At 33.6% G+C, this 15,702-nt stretch overlaps 1 protein-coding gene and 1 long non-coding RNA gene across 4 annotated transcripts in view; both read right to left on the minus strand.

Annotated features, from left to right (window-relative positions):
- The window catches only part of LOC149623254 (uncharacterized), a 76,124-nt gene extending 71,933 nt beyond the window's left edge, over positions 1–4,191 (minus strand). The window contains exons 1-2 of the long non-coding RNA XR_016374675.1: positions 4,159–4,191; positions 3,520–3,606 (exon numbers count right to left, since the gene is read on the minus strand). This is a non-coding gene — a long non-coding RNA (uncharacterized LOC149623254). The remainder of the gene's footprint in view (positions 1–3,519; positions 3,607–4,158) is intronic.
- Positions 4,192–4,430: 239 nt separating this feature from the next.
- LOC149623256 (actin-binding LIM protein 3-like) lies at positions 4,431–12,625 on the minus strand. Of its 3 annotated transcripts, XM_089852286.1 has the most exons (18): positions 12,580–12,625; positions 11,883–11,978; positions 11,620–11,803; positions 11,418–11,551; positions 11,227–11,353; positions 10,866–11,160; positions 10,457–10,528; positions 10,150–10,318; positions 10,026–10,088; positions 9,106–9,422; positions 8,904–9,045; positions 8,705–8,824; positions 7,758–7,852; positions 7,617–7,686; positions 7,511–7,542; positions 7,302–7,442; positions 6,423–6,494; positions 4,431–6,350 (listed from the first exon to the last, which is right to left on the minus strand). In XM_089852286.1, exons 1-18 carry the CDS (start codon positions 12,608–12,610, stop codon positions 6,237–6,239), a joined length of 2,274 nt encoding a protein of 757 aa, XP_089708412.1. In that variant the 5' UTR covers positions 12,611–12,625; the 3' UTR covers positions 4,431–6,236. The 3 variants fall into 3 exon arrangements, with proteins under 3 accessions (XP_089708412.1, XP_089708411.1, XP_089708413.1); XM_089852285.1 differs by lacking the exons at positions 11,418–11,551; positions 11,620–11,803; positions 11,883–11,978; positions 12,580–12,625 and having other exon boundaries at positions 11,227–11,372; XM_089852287.1 differs by lacking the exons at positions 10,457–10,528; positions 11,418–11,551; positions 11,620–11,803; positions 11,883–11,978; positions 12,580–12,625 and having other exon boundaries at positions 11,227–11,372.
- Between the last annotated feature and the right edge of the window lie 3,077 nt (positions 12,626–15,702).

Consider the following 15,702-nt stretch of genomic DNA (forward strand, 5'->3'; position numbering starts at 1 on the left):
GATGCATGCACTCACTCTCTCTCTCTATTGGGAAGAGTGGAGAGAGAGAATAAAAAAGAACATATGTTGGCGTGACTAAAGGGTTTCGGAGTTGCTAACAAAAGAACAATTTAAAGTATATTATCGTTTTCGAACGAGTGACCCCTAACAGTGAAAAACTAGCCATCTCACCACCAACCACGATTTCATCTTGGGAGGTCAAACTTTTGGGAGCCTCCTCATCCTTCTCCTTTCTGCCAACCTTATTTCAATTTTGTTGAAATTAACAAGAGCTTGTTCTAACTTGGGATGGGTTCGAACTTCGAACGCGGTGAAAAATTGATTTCTTCAACCCTTTCTTAACAGGGGGTAGTAGTAGAAAAATATTGAAAAATCGTCTGCTACGGGACAAAATGTTTAATTTTGGTTTTAATAGCGGCCTTGTACATAAATAATGTGCGGAGAAGTGTTGCTGGTCATTTGTGAGAGCAATTCAACCGTTATCTACAACAGACTGAAAAGCTTGTAGAGATTCAGTTCAGTTTAGTTCCAAACCTGCAGTAGATGCTCTCACAAATTACTTTAGTGCACGCTATATTCTAGTATTTATTCCCCCTTTATTACAAATCTCACTAATCCTATTTTAAAAATAATTAAACTAACCGCAAACATCTTAAGCCAAATTCAAAAAGTGACTAATCTATAATTGCACTCTCTTTAAAGGGAAGATAAAGTCCAATAAAATCAACATTCAGATCAAAATTGAACTCGGAGGTCCATTTTATCGTAATATAAATGACTTTTAAAACTTGAGAATTTGGTTAAACCTAAAACTCCGCCTCTAATGAAGTAAAACCCGAAAAATAAAACACCAAACGAATAGAAAATGCCCCGGAATTAATTTGTACGCGAAGTAACTCCACCCTCACATTTGTAAACGATCACAGCGAGAAAAGATTTAAAAAAATATATAGTCACTCCTAGAATAGACCATTTCGGAAATTACATACAGAAACACCATCCCACAGGGGCGAGACCGCAATTGGGGTATTCTAACTCTCGCTAAGAGGCAGTGCAAGTTGACTAGACTCCCACTTGTAGTGAGTTCTGGCGTCTTTTCTTGGCACAAGGTAAAATACCCCAATGGCGGCCTCGTCTCTGCGGTATGCTTCTCTGTAAATAACTTCCGAAATGGTCTATTTGGCCAAAGCTATATCTTATATAGCCACACGAGGGAAAGTGGTCCAGCGGTCTCTAGGCAAGTATAAAACCAACCGGAAGTCCTTACTAGCTGACAGGAAATGGAATAAAGTCTAACACGGAGACGCAATTTAGGGTTATACCATGTTCGAGTGAAAAACCAAAAAAAAGGCCCTCACCTAATACATATTTTTAACGGTGTGCCGCCGCGGCTTCCTAATTGACAATAACGCTCGCAGTTTATAGCAAATTGCTGGAAATTATCGAGGTCCTAATAGAGGTATTTTCCATAAAATTGGCGTGGAAGGAATACATTTCGTGGGAAAAACGAACCTTGAGGAAGTGACGAAATTAGCGGACCCAAATGTCTCAATTGGAACCCAGAAAATAATCCACAGATTGACTTTCATCACGCGATACCCAAGGGAATCAAGACTTAATGGTTTTCCCTTATTATACCACAGAAATAGTCCCCGAGTTTTAGTAAGAATTAACACGTGGTTTCACTTTAGATTAAAAGTTCAAATACATAAGGGATATTTGACCCCCCCCCCCCCAACGTTACAATTTACAAAAACCGTTGGTGAACCAAGAGAAGACTATGGGCTGGCCAACAGTATTCAATACTTCACTAATTAGACTGACAACACTGCACTTAGAGCTGAAAAGTTGGGGGGGGGGGCGAAAGCAATTTTATACAACAGGGTTGTTGCAAGGAGTAAGTTTACTGGAGTGATAATAAAATGTTTTAAAAGAGCATTAAAATAAAGCTAGATTTCCTAAAATATTACTCCGTGGTGACGGTATAGAAATTTACACTCGTATTTAATAAATTTCGGTTGATTTAGGGACGATTGAATGTATTTTGCATCTTTAGGTATTACTACAATCAGGGTTCATACGAAATTTCGAAACCCAATTTCCCTGATATTTCCAGGTTTTCCAGAGTACTTCTTATAAATTTCCAGGTGCATTTTTTGCATTGGAGGAGTGTTATAATTTCAAATAGGGTAACCAGACTATAGCTACAACCACATTTTATTTGGGCTCATGCCTCTGTGGTTGCCAGTAGCTTTGGTTACGAAATAAATATTATATGTTTACCATTCTTTGTTAGGTTATAATAGACAGTACCAAAATACAGAATTCCATACACCAGGGCTGATACTCACTAATACGCTCAATTTTAGTTGAATAAGTGACTAATTAATTTAGAAATGGTAAGCAAAAAGTGACTAAATAGGGGCCACTTGAAATGAAATGTTTTCAGAGATTACCGATTTAAAAGATATTTTGAAGGTCAGTGTCGTAATTTAGCTCAATCTATGGTCTTACATAATTCCAGTCAAAGGAAAGGTCACCTCATAAAAGGTCTACGGCGAAATTCAATTACAGAAATCAAAGCAATTGATGCCGTTTTAAATCAAAAACAAAACATTCATTTGAACTGGATTAATTTTAAATAATAAGTTAAACATTTGCTATTTGCTGAGCGAGCGAAGCGAGCTCCACGATTTTGGACTTTGATCAACTGTGATCTCGCTATTTTTGCGTTTAAACCGTCATAAGACGATTTTTTTCGTGCACCAAATAATGGGTCCCACTGAAGTGTATTTGTTTCACTTTATTTAATTTCCCTGATTTTTTGGAAAAAAATTTATTTTCCCTGATTTTTCGAAGAAATTTTCATTTTCCCTGATATTTCCCTGATTTTTTTCCTCTACACCAATTTCCCTGAGATTTCCAGGTTTTCCCTGTTTTCCATGTTCGTATGAACCCTGACAATGTACGAGGATTTTAAATTAGAAATTAACTGGCTGTTTTACTTTTAAAAATAAAATGTAGCTTAATTAGGTAGTCTAGTAACGCTTAGAAGCGAGCTAAATTGAGACGTTATATTTGCAAGGGGACTCCAGTTCGCGCGGGAAAACTCGGAAGAGTAAAAAGAGCGCGGGATTAAATCGTTTCCTTCCTTTCAGGTTTGTTCGCGTGACACGACCAATATTCAAAAGTATAACGCGTTATTATTCTGGTATAACTCGAGTTTAGTGGAAGCTGGCACGTACTTCTAATTAGTCAGTCTCTCCACTTGTTTCACAGTGAAATATTATATTCACAAAAGTTCTAGGCCCTCTAGGGGGTGAGAAATTATCCCGACACGCGATTTAGGGTCTGGGAAAAGAAAAAAAAGGAATAGATCTTGGAAGTGGCTGAATTCACGCGTTTGAATTACCATATCTTAATTTTGGTACGCTATATTGCGTCATTGTAATTGATATAACATTTGGTTCAAGAAACTATAACCATTGGGTCCCATAATAATAACTAAAAAAGGCTTACCATTAGGTGCGTATTCCTGATTTTAAAGCTGTTGTGTTCAGTATGTGTATTCCACGTTTAAGTTCAATTATGTTCCATATCCCTCGTCTGTTGTTAATTAGAAACAATTAGTACTTGCACTACAGAATCAAAAACCCTATATTTGACTATGGATAATTTAATTAAACTAATTATTTGATCTTTCAGTAGTAATTTAAAACTGCAAAAACTGTAAAATATTTTCCAGCATAACTGAACCGCAAAATTCGGTGCCTCCCGCCAAAAAGGTCAACTCCCGCCAATTTGCCAAACCTTGCTACAAGGCGCCATCTATACCTTACCGGGAATCGCAAAAGATTCCCATTAAGCTAGGCCTAGGTCTCATTAAACGTTCCCGATGGTTTAACGAGTAAAATCTATCCTTAAAACCAATATAAGAAGCTAATTTATGACACATATATATTTACATAAAGTATAACCAACTAATCTAGTAATCAATAATTAAAATTCCCCAAGAAAGCAAACAAGTACATCTCCACACCCATATCAATGTTTATATGTTAGTTAAACCCTATAATTTAATTTGAAACCATAAACTAAATAATTATCTACAATTAATAAACATGTAAGTATAAAATTATCAATAAAAATTCCTTATACCTTTTAAAATCAATTCGATGAACAACGATTACGTTCCGTAACTGGTGCAACAAATGTGCAATTTCAGCCGGTGACGGAGAGGGTTTTGCCACCTAGCGGTCAACTGTGAAACCACCACCACCTATATTTTTAATCAAAGTAATTAAAAATATAGGAGGAAACAAAAATTAAATCTAATCTTTATTACCTTATTTGAAGCTTTTTTTGAACAAAAGTTGATAATAACTGAGGTAGAAGTAGGCAACTTAAATAAATATAAACAATAACTTGAATATTATTTTAACAAGCACTGAAATTTTATATTTTCTTTTAAATAAGCTAGGTACATTCATAAAAATAATACAGAAATGCTATACCGGTATAATTTTTGTACATAAATTTTAGCATATTATATTTATTTATTTGTTTGTTGGTTTGTTTGTTTATCAATCAACTACTAAATAATAAACTAATAAAAAATGTCCAAATCCTTTAAGACTTCTCTCTCATCTCACATTGTTTATTTCCAAATTTCTGTCTATATCACTTTACTAATACTACGTAATGTTTTCTTTTAATTAATCCTCGCTTGATTATTGATTGGTTAATATAGTTAAGCGTTTAATTATTTACAATCATAAACTAGTATTTAATTATTTGATGAGGAATATTAAAAAAAAAAAAGTGTTTAACAACTAAAATTTTAAAATTAAAATTAAATTGTTCCATATTTTGAATAATTTCAATAAATATCGTTTAAAATAATAAAAACTAAATGTGTTAGTTAGTTTTAACTTTTTCACAACGCTTAATTAATTATTAATAATAATAATATTAAAAGAAAAAAATTAGAATGAAAATATAAGAAAGAAACTATCTGTAGCGAAGATAAAAGACTAGAAATAATTATTTAATCGCGTGTCTGTCGAGTTAAAAGGAACTTAATTTGAGAAGACGTTAACGAACGTTGTTGTTGTTGTTGTTGTTAAAGTGCGGTAGACAGATAAAGCAAGCAAGCGAGATAATTCTTTTAAATTACATTAAGAGAGAGACGCTGCGCTGCTATGATTCAATTTCATATATGACTAAGCCTAAGTTCCTCATTGATTATTTATTAAACATTATCGTTAGTTTGAAAATAAAATAAGCCTATATTAATTTATTTTTAATTAGATTGATTCATTATTAGATTAGCATGCAAGGATTGTAAAATATTTTTATTCATCTCATCTTTCGTGCGTCAAATTTTATTCTTAACCTCACACGATTTCCGTTCATTCAAAATTTTTGACTTGATCCACTTCAATAAAAACAAATTTCAAAAAAAAAAAAACATTCACGATTCCCATTCCTCAAAATTTAAAATAACTTTTTAACGAAAAGGAAAAAAACAATTCTACATAATTCGTATATTCGTCAAAAAATTTCTCTATTTGTTTCTTTTTCTCTTCTAATTTTTAGGTTTAAAAAGCAAAAGCCGCGTATTTTTCAACAGCGCAATTGGTCACAAATCATCTAAGGGTCACTTGGTATCATTTCATTTATATAAAAGGCTTAAAAGCTTCGTAGATAATTAATTTATAAATTATCGTTAGGCGATTAAAGCTTTACGCCATACTGTTTTAAAAGCTTTAAACCACGTGGTTGGTTTATAAGAGATAAGGGGTTTTCTTTAAAATCATCTGCTAAGAAAGACGATCCTAGGATTATAATTCAATCTGTTCCCCATATTTTACGAGTAATTAACAAATATTTCTTTTAATCAAGTCTTTTAAGTTAAAAACCTTAATAATAAACTGACGTCATCAAACTAAATTTAAATATTAATAAGTTTTACCGTTACCGGGAGATCTAGCATTTCATCTTTCAAACTTTACGTTAATTAATTAATTAATTAATTAACGTAATAAACTTAACGAGGGCTGGTATTACAAAGTACAATAAGACTAAAGATTAAACAAAAGAAGGGGATTGGATTTATATATCAAAGTTGCCATTATTTTTTATGTTTCACGTAGCGTTTAATTACTTTACCTTTTTTTAACTATTTCTGGAAATAAAAAAATTTTCCATCATTTTTTGTTTTTTTTTTTGGTTTTTCAAAAGAGTCTCGCCCTGCGTTTTAAATCTCCCCGTTTCCATTCAGAAAGGCGGTAGAATTGGAGTCGGTTCATATGAAAAATGGCCTGAAACTCTTCGTTAGAAAGGTGACGCTGGTTTTGGTTTCGGAAACATAGTTTTGTAAGTTTAGGTATCAACTATAACTGTGAGGCTATATTAATTACCTCTAAGTGACAGCGATCAACATCAGGTGGTAAACGATAATTAGTGGTTACTAGGAGGTGATATGGGTACATCTATAGAAAAAAAATAGGCCAAACTAGGCTTAGTATCTTAATAATAGGCCAAACTAGGCTTGGTATCTTAATAATAGGCCAAACTAGGCTTGGTATCTTAATAATAGGCCAAATTAGGCTTAGTATCTTAATAATCGGCCAAATTAGGCTTAGTATCTTAATAATCGGCCAAATTAGGCTTAGTATCTTAATAATAGGCCAAATTAGGCTTAGTATCTTAATAATAGGCCAAACTAGGCTTAGTATCTTAATAATAGGCCAAACTAGGCTTAGTATCTTAATAATAGGCCAAACTAGGCTTAGTATCTTAATAATAGGCCAAACTAGGCTTAGTATCTTAATAATAGGCCAAACTAGGCTTAGTATCTTAATAATAGGCCAAACTAGGCTTAGTATCTTAATAATAGGCCAAACTAGGCTTAGTATCTTAATAATAGGCCAAACTAGGCTTAGTATCTTAATAATAGGCCAAACTAGGCTTAGTATCTTAATAATAGGCCAAACTAGGCTTAGTATATTAATAATAGGCCAAACTAGGCTTAGTATCTTAATAATAGGCCAAACTAGGCTTAGTATATTAATAATAGGCCAAACTAGGCTTAGTATCTTAATAATAGGCCAAACTAGGTTCAGGCTCTTAGTAATAGACCAAAATAGACTTATGAACTTAAAAATAGGCTTATGATCTTAACAATAGGCCAATTTAGACTAGAATCTTAATAACATTCCAAAATATGCTTAGTAGCCTGTCAAACTAGGCTTAGGATCCATTAATAGGTCAAAGTAGGCTTAAGTATAAGAACATACCTTTGGTGGTTCACCGGTTAAATGTTGTAAGTTAACATTAGGAAGAGATCGTCTCATATGTGGGCTATAAGATGAATAATGGAATCCTCTATAACCATCCGAATAAGGGGTCGAACGAAAGTTGCCACTGTTACTATGATTCTATACAAAATTATACCAAACTCCATCAAATCCTTTCTAAATTACACTAGGCCTACTATAATATTTACCAAAAGTCTATCTTGATCAGAAATATTGGAAACTAATGAATTAAAATTTAAAAATGATTAATTAATTTTCAAAATAACACTTAATTTTACAAAGCCTAATTCTTACTGTCAGATTTTCCACTACCAAACTCTGAACTTTGTCCTTTTTCTAACTTTCCAAAACCAATATCTCCTCCCTATTAATTAAACCTCCATTAATTTTTAAGTACCTTTAAATTAATTAACCCTAAATCTTAACGATACTTACTCCAAACCCGTCTCTGGTTCCTGGTGGTAACGTTGCAGACTTGGTTCCAGAAAATCCATAACCAGGTTTAGGTACATTACGAAGAGAAGAAACAACTATAAACAAATTCCCCCAAAGTACAATAAAAATTTAGTATAATTTTAAAATAACAACGTAATAACTGTCAGTATCACAGTATCAACGTAATAACTGTTAGTATCCGCGTAATAACTGTCAGTATCCGCGTAATAACTGTCAGTATCACAGTATCAACGTAATAACTGTTAGTATCCGCGTAATAACTGTCAGTATCACAGTATCAACGTAATAACTGTTAGTATCCGCGTAATAACTGTCAGTATCCGCGTAATAACTGTCAGTATCACAGTATCAACGTAATAACTGTCAGTATCACAGTATCAACGTAATAACTGTTAGTATCCGCGTAATAACTGTCAGTATCACAGTATCAACGTAATAACTGTTAGTATCCGCGTAATAACTGTCAGTATCCGCGTAATAACTGTTAGTATCACAGTATCGACGTAATAACTGTTAGTATCCGCGTAATAACTGTCAGTATTACAGTATCAACGTAATAACTGTCAGTATTACAGTATCAACGTAATAACTGTTAGTATCACAGTATCAACGTAATAACTGTTAGTATCCGCGTAATAACTGTCAGTATCCGCGTAATAACTGTTAGTATCACAGTATCGACGTAATAACTGTTAGTATCCGCGTAATAACTGTCAGTATTACAGTATCAACGTAATAACTGTTAGTATCACAGTATCAACGTAATAACTGTTAGTATCACAGTATCAACGTAATAACTGTCAGTATCCGCGTAATAACTGTCAGTATCACAGTATCAACGTAATAACTGTCAATAACAACAAAACAAGTGCAAATTATAAAACTCGTTAAAAAATCCAGCAAATTAAAAATAATAATAATAATACCATTGTAATTAGGGGTGTAGGTAGAGGATCTACCGGTACCTAACGATGATCGAATACCGGAATTTCTCTCAAATTCTTCTTCTTCCCAGGGTTTAGGCCTATCTACGTCCCTAGAAGGTGCTGCGAAATTAAGCCAAAATAAAAGGTAAAACTACACCCTTGACAAAGCGTTACATTACAACAAAGCGTCTATACTAACAGGCATTGACGGGATTTTCGTATCGTAATCTGCGAGGTAATTCCTTATTGGCCGAAGGAAACCTGGACGCGTTTCTCGGATCTGGATGAGCTTTATGATAAGCCCGGATTTTTTCACGTTCTTTAACTGTTTTAAGAAACACCTGAAACAAATCAATCAACGTTAAACCTAGCTCATAAGATTAAATAGTCGGTAAACTCACTTTTCCAATTCCAGTTGCAATCTTTGACAATTCCTCTTCTTCCTTCTTTAACTGCGGATCTTCAATGATGACGCCATCTTCTCCGTCAATTTCATCCTCCTCAGTCAATTCGTATTCTCTCGAACCTCCGCTCCAACGTCTCCTACGTTCGGGATCAGTGTAAGGGAAAGGCGGTGCCGGGAAATCGTCTCTTTCTATTCGAGGAACTTCGGTAGCTTTAGGTCGATGCGCTCCGGGATAATGGGCCATTTCAATTGGTTCTTCATTGTTCATATGAGGAGATCTTGGTCGTGGTGTCGTGGATTGAATTTGATCCACTGTTAAACCGAATAAACGCCCATTTAATTTTGATCTATTGAAGTTAAATTAAAAAAAAAAAAAAAGAAAGGAAAAACAAAAAAAAAGGAAAAACAAAAAAAAAAAGGAAAAACAAAAAAAAGGAAAAACAAAAAAAAGGAAAAACAACAAAAATAGGAAAAACAACAAAAATATGAAAAACAAAACAAAAGGAAAACAACAAAAATATGAAAAACAAAACAAAAGGAAAACAACAAAAATAGGAAAAACAAAACAAAAGGAAAACAACAAAAATAGGAAAAACAACAAAAATAGGAAAAACAACAAAAATAGGAAAAACAACAAAAATAGGAAAAACAACAAAAATAGGAAAAACAACAAAAATAGGAAAAACAACAAAAATAGGAAAAACAACAAAAATAGGAAAAACAACAAAAATAGGAAAAACAAAAAAAAAGGAAAAACAAAAAAAAAGGAAAAACAAAAAAAAAGGAAAAACAAAAAAAAAGGAAAAACAAAAAAAAAGGAAAAACAAAAAAAAAAGGAAAAACAAAAAAAAAAGGAAAAACAAAAAAAAGGAAAAACAACAAAAAAAAAAGGAAAAACAAAAAAAAAAAACTCGCCTAAAACTTGCATTCCCTGTTTATTGGACTGAGATTTAACAACTCTCCTTCGATTGGACCCCTCTTAATATATGGGAAAGAAACGTTAATTACTGCTTGTATAACTTAACAATTTATTAATTACCAGGTGGTCTATGAAACTGTGGCGATTTAGGCGGCCTAGGGTCAACGGGTCGTCTCAAATAACCCTGAGTTGGTTCGGCAGTTAAATAACTATATGTATAAACTCTACTAAGGTCGTTCATAAACGACGAATCTCTGTCCATGTAACTTCCAGGACTATTACGTCCGTACTAAAACACAAAGAAACCATTAATTAATTAAAGCAAATCTAATTAAATCTACGCTCAGAACTTAATTAATGCGTAACACTTTATGCCACAAAAAACAGGCAAAAACTCATTCTTTAAAAACAAAAAAAGGAAAGTTACCTGTCGGTGTATCGAACTGTGAGGACTTGCCGATCGTGAACTACCCAAGCTTGAGGAATAAGGGATATACATCTGCATGCCCGAGGAGTAAATATTTTTTTTTTTTTTTTTTTCGCAAACGGTAAATGATTCAAAAACGTAACAAAAAGCCAAAAATTATATAAAAAAAATAAAAAACCCTACAAAATTCATGCAAAATTAAGTATCTTTTTACTAAATCTTATCTAACTTCACACCAAAATTAATGCACACTAAACTTCAAGGTAATTTTAATCATAATAAAAGTTAAAATCCAAAGCATGCTAAAGACTTAAAAACTGTGTTTCGTGATTTTTATTAATTTTAATTTAAACTTGGTGTAAAACAAAAATGAACACGTACGATTTATTTGAAAAATGAGTTAACTGACCTGCGTGTCGATGATTATATCTCTTTTATTATTATCGAGGTCGAAGGAAATACTCTCATCCACTTTTCCATCGGGACTGGGACCGCAACGAGGATGCCATATTGCTCCATCTTGGAGGTACATCTCTTCCCCGTCACCGAAGGGATCACCGCACTTGGAGCATCTAGCGCAAGTTGGGTGAAAATGGTGGCTATTTCCCGCCTGTAAGACTTTCCCCGTAATATATCGCTCGCAATGAGCGCATTGCACGCCAAATTTCTTTTGATAGTCCTTTTCGCAGTAAGGTTTTCCATCTCTGGAAACCGTTACTCGTTTAATAATAAATACGCGCCAAGACAAGAACTTTTTAATTAATACTCACTTCCCCATGTATTCTCCATGTAGTAAGGCCCCACAGACGTCACATTTGAAACACCAAATATGCCACTGTTTGTCCAACGCGATTAAGGCATCTCCTTTTTTAAGTTCCTCTCCGCATCCTCCACATACTAATAAAGAAATTAAAATTAATTAAAACGGGATGAAAATAATTTAAATTAAATAAAAACTAACATTCACCGGTTCCCGCCGGTGTTCGAGGACTGGTCGGAGATTGAGACGCGGTAACTATGGGAATTTGAACACACTTCGAGCAGAGACACTCTTTACCAGTAAAAGTTACTTTCTCTCCAGTTGGAAACGGTTGCCTTGAGTAAAAGGTTAATTAGCAATGATTGAACACGTTTGATTTATTCAAATAAAATTTATTCCTAACCTGCAACGACCGCAAACAAAACATTTTTGATGGTATGTTTGTCCCAACGCTGTCGCGACTTCTCCCTCGACAAATTCACCGCAAGCCGCGCATTTCGTACCAAAAGTTTGTTGATAGTCGCTTGTGCAGTAGTATTTGCCATTTTTAAAGAAAAAGCCTCCCTGAGCAAGAGATTTTTTACAGACTAACAAAAATAATAATAATAAAAACGCCAAAATTAATTAAAACAATTTACAATTTATGTATAAATTTTATTAATTTACCAGCGCATTGAAAACATTCTATATGGAAATATTTGTCTTGGACACGTAATGCATTTCCAGAGCATTTCTTTTTACAAGAATCACAATGAACTTTACCTAAAAATATTATAATAAAAAGCAAAAGATATATTTCACGAACCCGATACGTTTTTTCATATTTGTATCAACGTAACACAGTACCAAAGCTAAGGGCACGATCATATTCATATTAATATATTGCATTGTCCAGACTTACGATGAACCCACGTAGGTTGCTATATAAACTTTATAGAAACTTTAGCCCCTCTAACACAAATTATGACAAGCTGTCAAATTTTTCTGGCTTCCTATTTGTCAAGTCACTGTCACGATTGATTAACTCAAATTGATTTACTTCGCACGAATTGGCTGTAATTATATTTCTCAAACTTAAACATTGTGGCCTACTTTAAGTTCAAGATTTAATTCATTTTTCTTTAAGGGAATTGGTTACTTCTACTCGGGGTCAAAACCGATAATACACTTCTAATGAAAGAAATCTCTCTCCTCAATGTCAAATAAGCCCCTCCCTTTCTTTCGAAGGTCATCCTGACTCGTATCACTGTAAGTTACATACTTCTAGAAAGCGGATATAATAAACTTCTTTTGATATTTCTATCCTATATTATTTTAATTTACAAAGATTTAATCCAGAATTAATTAAACAATTAAAACCTACCAGACTTACGTTCAGTTTGCGAATAAGTCATTCTTAATTAAAATAATTTTTTTTTTAAATTTCTAGACAAATTTATAAAATGTTTTTTCCACCTCAGGGTTATTTATGTTAACGCAGAACTCGCGCTTAAACCACGGAAAAACCAAGAAAATTTCTAATGGAAAAATGCTAGTGAACCCGGGCTTTTCTGAGATCTATATCACAATGAGTCATTAAAAGGCACGGTTAGAGAGCTTTTTTGGGGCTGGCCAATGGTCGTAGACACAAGAAACGCTGCCGGCCCCACCCTAAAAGAATGCGGCGTCCGTCAGGGCCTTTTTCTTACGCATTATTAAGCTTACATAAAATGCTTTTACGCGTAACGCTAGCTGATGTTTTTATAGCTCACGCATTTACATGATGGGTTATATTTTCGAGGGGGAAACCACCTTACTTTAAATAATTAATCACTCCCAAAATTGAGTACAGCCGATTTAGAAGTGATTTGCCCCTTGACTAAGCTCCAGAACAAATTGAGTACTGACTCTAAATTTTACTATTTTTAACGTCAATATCTATCTAGGATAGAAAAAGGCAAGCTGTTGTCGAAGAAAAACAAAATTTACATAACCTAAATGTCAAAATTCAAGTGGGTTACCGTTTTTTATTCCTATACGCTTTAAAATTTCCAAATAGGCTTAAGTTTAACACTAAATGATATAATATACAAGTTTTACGCTTCAAGTCCGTTTAAGATAGGTTTAAAAAAACCAAATTTTATATTACGTAGATGTCATAATATCGATGGTTTAAATTCAAATAGGTTACCAATTAAAAGTTCAAAATAGGCTTAACTTTAACCCTAATGTGGATTGATAAAGTTAGCCCAAAGATTTAAGCCTTTAAGCCTTCTCAAAATAGGCTTAACTTTAACCCTAACCCTAATGGGGATTCCATTGGTTAATTAGTCTTAAGATTTCTTATCCTCAAGTTTAAAAGCCTTTAAGCCTTTTAAAAATAGGCTTAACTTTAACCCCAAAATTTTAAATAAACATTAGAGAAACCCTTCAAGGTTTTCTGTCCGTTATTACACGGATAATTACGCGGCAAAAAAATACATCGCCCTTTGTTTTTGCGCCTAGTAATCAATATCCACACTTTGCAATGGTACCCTAGGAGCAGAAAGTAATTTACCTAGAGACTAAAGTCTTTCGAAAGACTACCTAGTAACTTAAGAGGTAATAAAAGTGGCAGGCAGAAAAATCGTAAAAGCACTTTGTAATAATATTAAATTAAAAAAAAAATAAATGGGTCAAACATTACACCTATCTTTTCAATAAGAAAAAATTTAAAAACTATTTATTTCAATTGTTTCTAAAATCCAATTAAAATAGGGCCAAATATTATTATAATAAATAAATAGAACGTTTAATTTAAACTTCAAAGCCTTAATAAAGTCTTAATTTTAAAAGCCGCTTTCTGACTTTTTGAAAAATCCTTGAAAACACTTTTATTTAAAGTTTAAAATATAATTTCGCGCAATAAAACTTTTTACGCAAATTATTCTACCGGAACAATTTTATGAGTGACTCATTTCATACAAAAAGTGCCTCTAAACATTTTTATAAAATGATAAACGACATTTAAAATTTATTCCGTTGTGGTTTCTGTATTTTTTTTAAAAAGTGGGGAAAGCCGAAGTTGTTTAACTTGAAAATAAAAATTCTTAAAAAAAAAAAAAAAAATCTATTTTGAGATTTCTATCAGGCGTCAAAAATGATCTTCACACAAATGTTTTGGTGGTACAATAAAAACAAGTAGTTAGCTTTGTTTACAAGAACAAGTGTTTAGAAGCACTTTTTCCTTTATCAAAGAGGGTGTAAAAAATAAATAAACAAGTTCTTTTGAAGTTAAACTAGAAACAGAAGCTCATAACTAGAAGTCTATACGTGTAAGATGTTCTTTGGGAAATCGATTTTGAGTCGAAAATGCTCTATGACATTTTGACCTCAGGGCCACTGTTTTCGCGTTATGAGTTGAGTGTTTTAGAGATGCCCCCTAAATTAAATTAGCAGTCTTTCGGGTCCTTAATTATATTTAAGGGGACATCCATAAAATACTCAAAAAAAAAAACCCCTCAAACACAGTGGCCATTAGGTCAAAATGTCATAGAACGTTTTCGACTCAAAAAAGCGTGAAAAGAACATCCCCCTTAATTTATTCCAAACTTTTCAGAAACACCCTGTATACAGGTCGAAGGTTTCCACTAGAGGTGTGCGAGTCCTCATTTTTAGGTTTCGAGTCCGAGTCCGAGTCTTGGGAAACTGGACTCGTCGAGTCCTCGAGTCCAATTTTCTAGGACTCGTCGAGCCCATCGAGTCCTTGAAACATAGTTTCGAGTCCATTTCGAGTCCAAAAATTTCTAATCGAGTCCATTTCGAGTCCAAAATTTCTAATTGAGTCTATTTCGAACCCAAAATTCTTATAGATTCTAATTCGAGCCCTAAATTCTTCTTAGAGTCCAAATTTACTACTTGTTGGCAATAAATTTACTGGTTTCATGTTTCTAAATGTTCAATGCTTGGGATTGAGAATCTTTTAAATTATCATTATTAGCATTACTGTCATCATCACTTGAATAGTCACTCGAAGACAGTGGTGGGCAAAATTCGCGAAGGACGCGAGGGACTTTTGTACTACCAAGCGGGGAAACGTCGCTCCCTCGCCCCCGCTTGGTAGTACAAAAGTCCCTCGCGTCCTTCCTTCGCGAATTTTCCCACCACTGCTCGAAGAAGGTATTATTTCCTCGTTCCAAGGCTTGGCACCGGTTATTTTAAGTTTTTTACTCATATCGTCGCAGAACTTAACTAATATAATCAGTTTAATCTATTTACTTTTGGTTTAATGTTAAAATTGACTAGAAAAAAAGTCGAAAAATTACTCTCTTTGCTGCACGATACCACGTTGTTCGATGTAAAAGGCGGTAAAATATTTACGGATATATGAAGTCAGTGTACCCAATGCTATATGATTCCACTACACAAAGGAGCGTGGACTACAATTCGTATTGCGCGCATGACAACTAAAGACAAATCTTAGCCTTTGGTAGTGTTGTATAGCGTATGTACTGACAAGTGACAATGC

The sequence above is a fragment of the Phalangium opilio genome, unplaced genomic scaffold (genome assembly GCF_054372755.1).
Source record: "Phalangium opilio isolate 3A_F unplaced genomic scaffold, DU_Popi_V2 ptg000113l_1, whole genome shotgun sequence".
Classification (NCBI taxonomy): Eukaryota; Metazoa; Arthropoda; class Arachnida; order Opiliones; family Phalangiidae; genus Phalangium; species Phalangium opilio.

Coding starts and splice junctions, on each gene's coding strand:
- LOC149623256 (XM_089852286.1), bottom strand. CDS start 12,610: ATGACTTATTCGCAAACTGAACGTAAGTCTG. Junction 9,423..10,025: donor ACAGGGAATGCAAGTTTTAG/GCGAGTTTTTTT, acceptor TCGGTTTAACAG/TGGATCAAATTCAATCCACG. Junction 7,443..7,510: donor CTGATCAAGATAGACTTTTG/GTAAATATTATA, acceptor AATTTTGTATAG/AATCATAGTAACAGTGGCAA.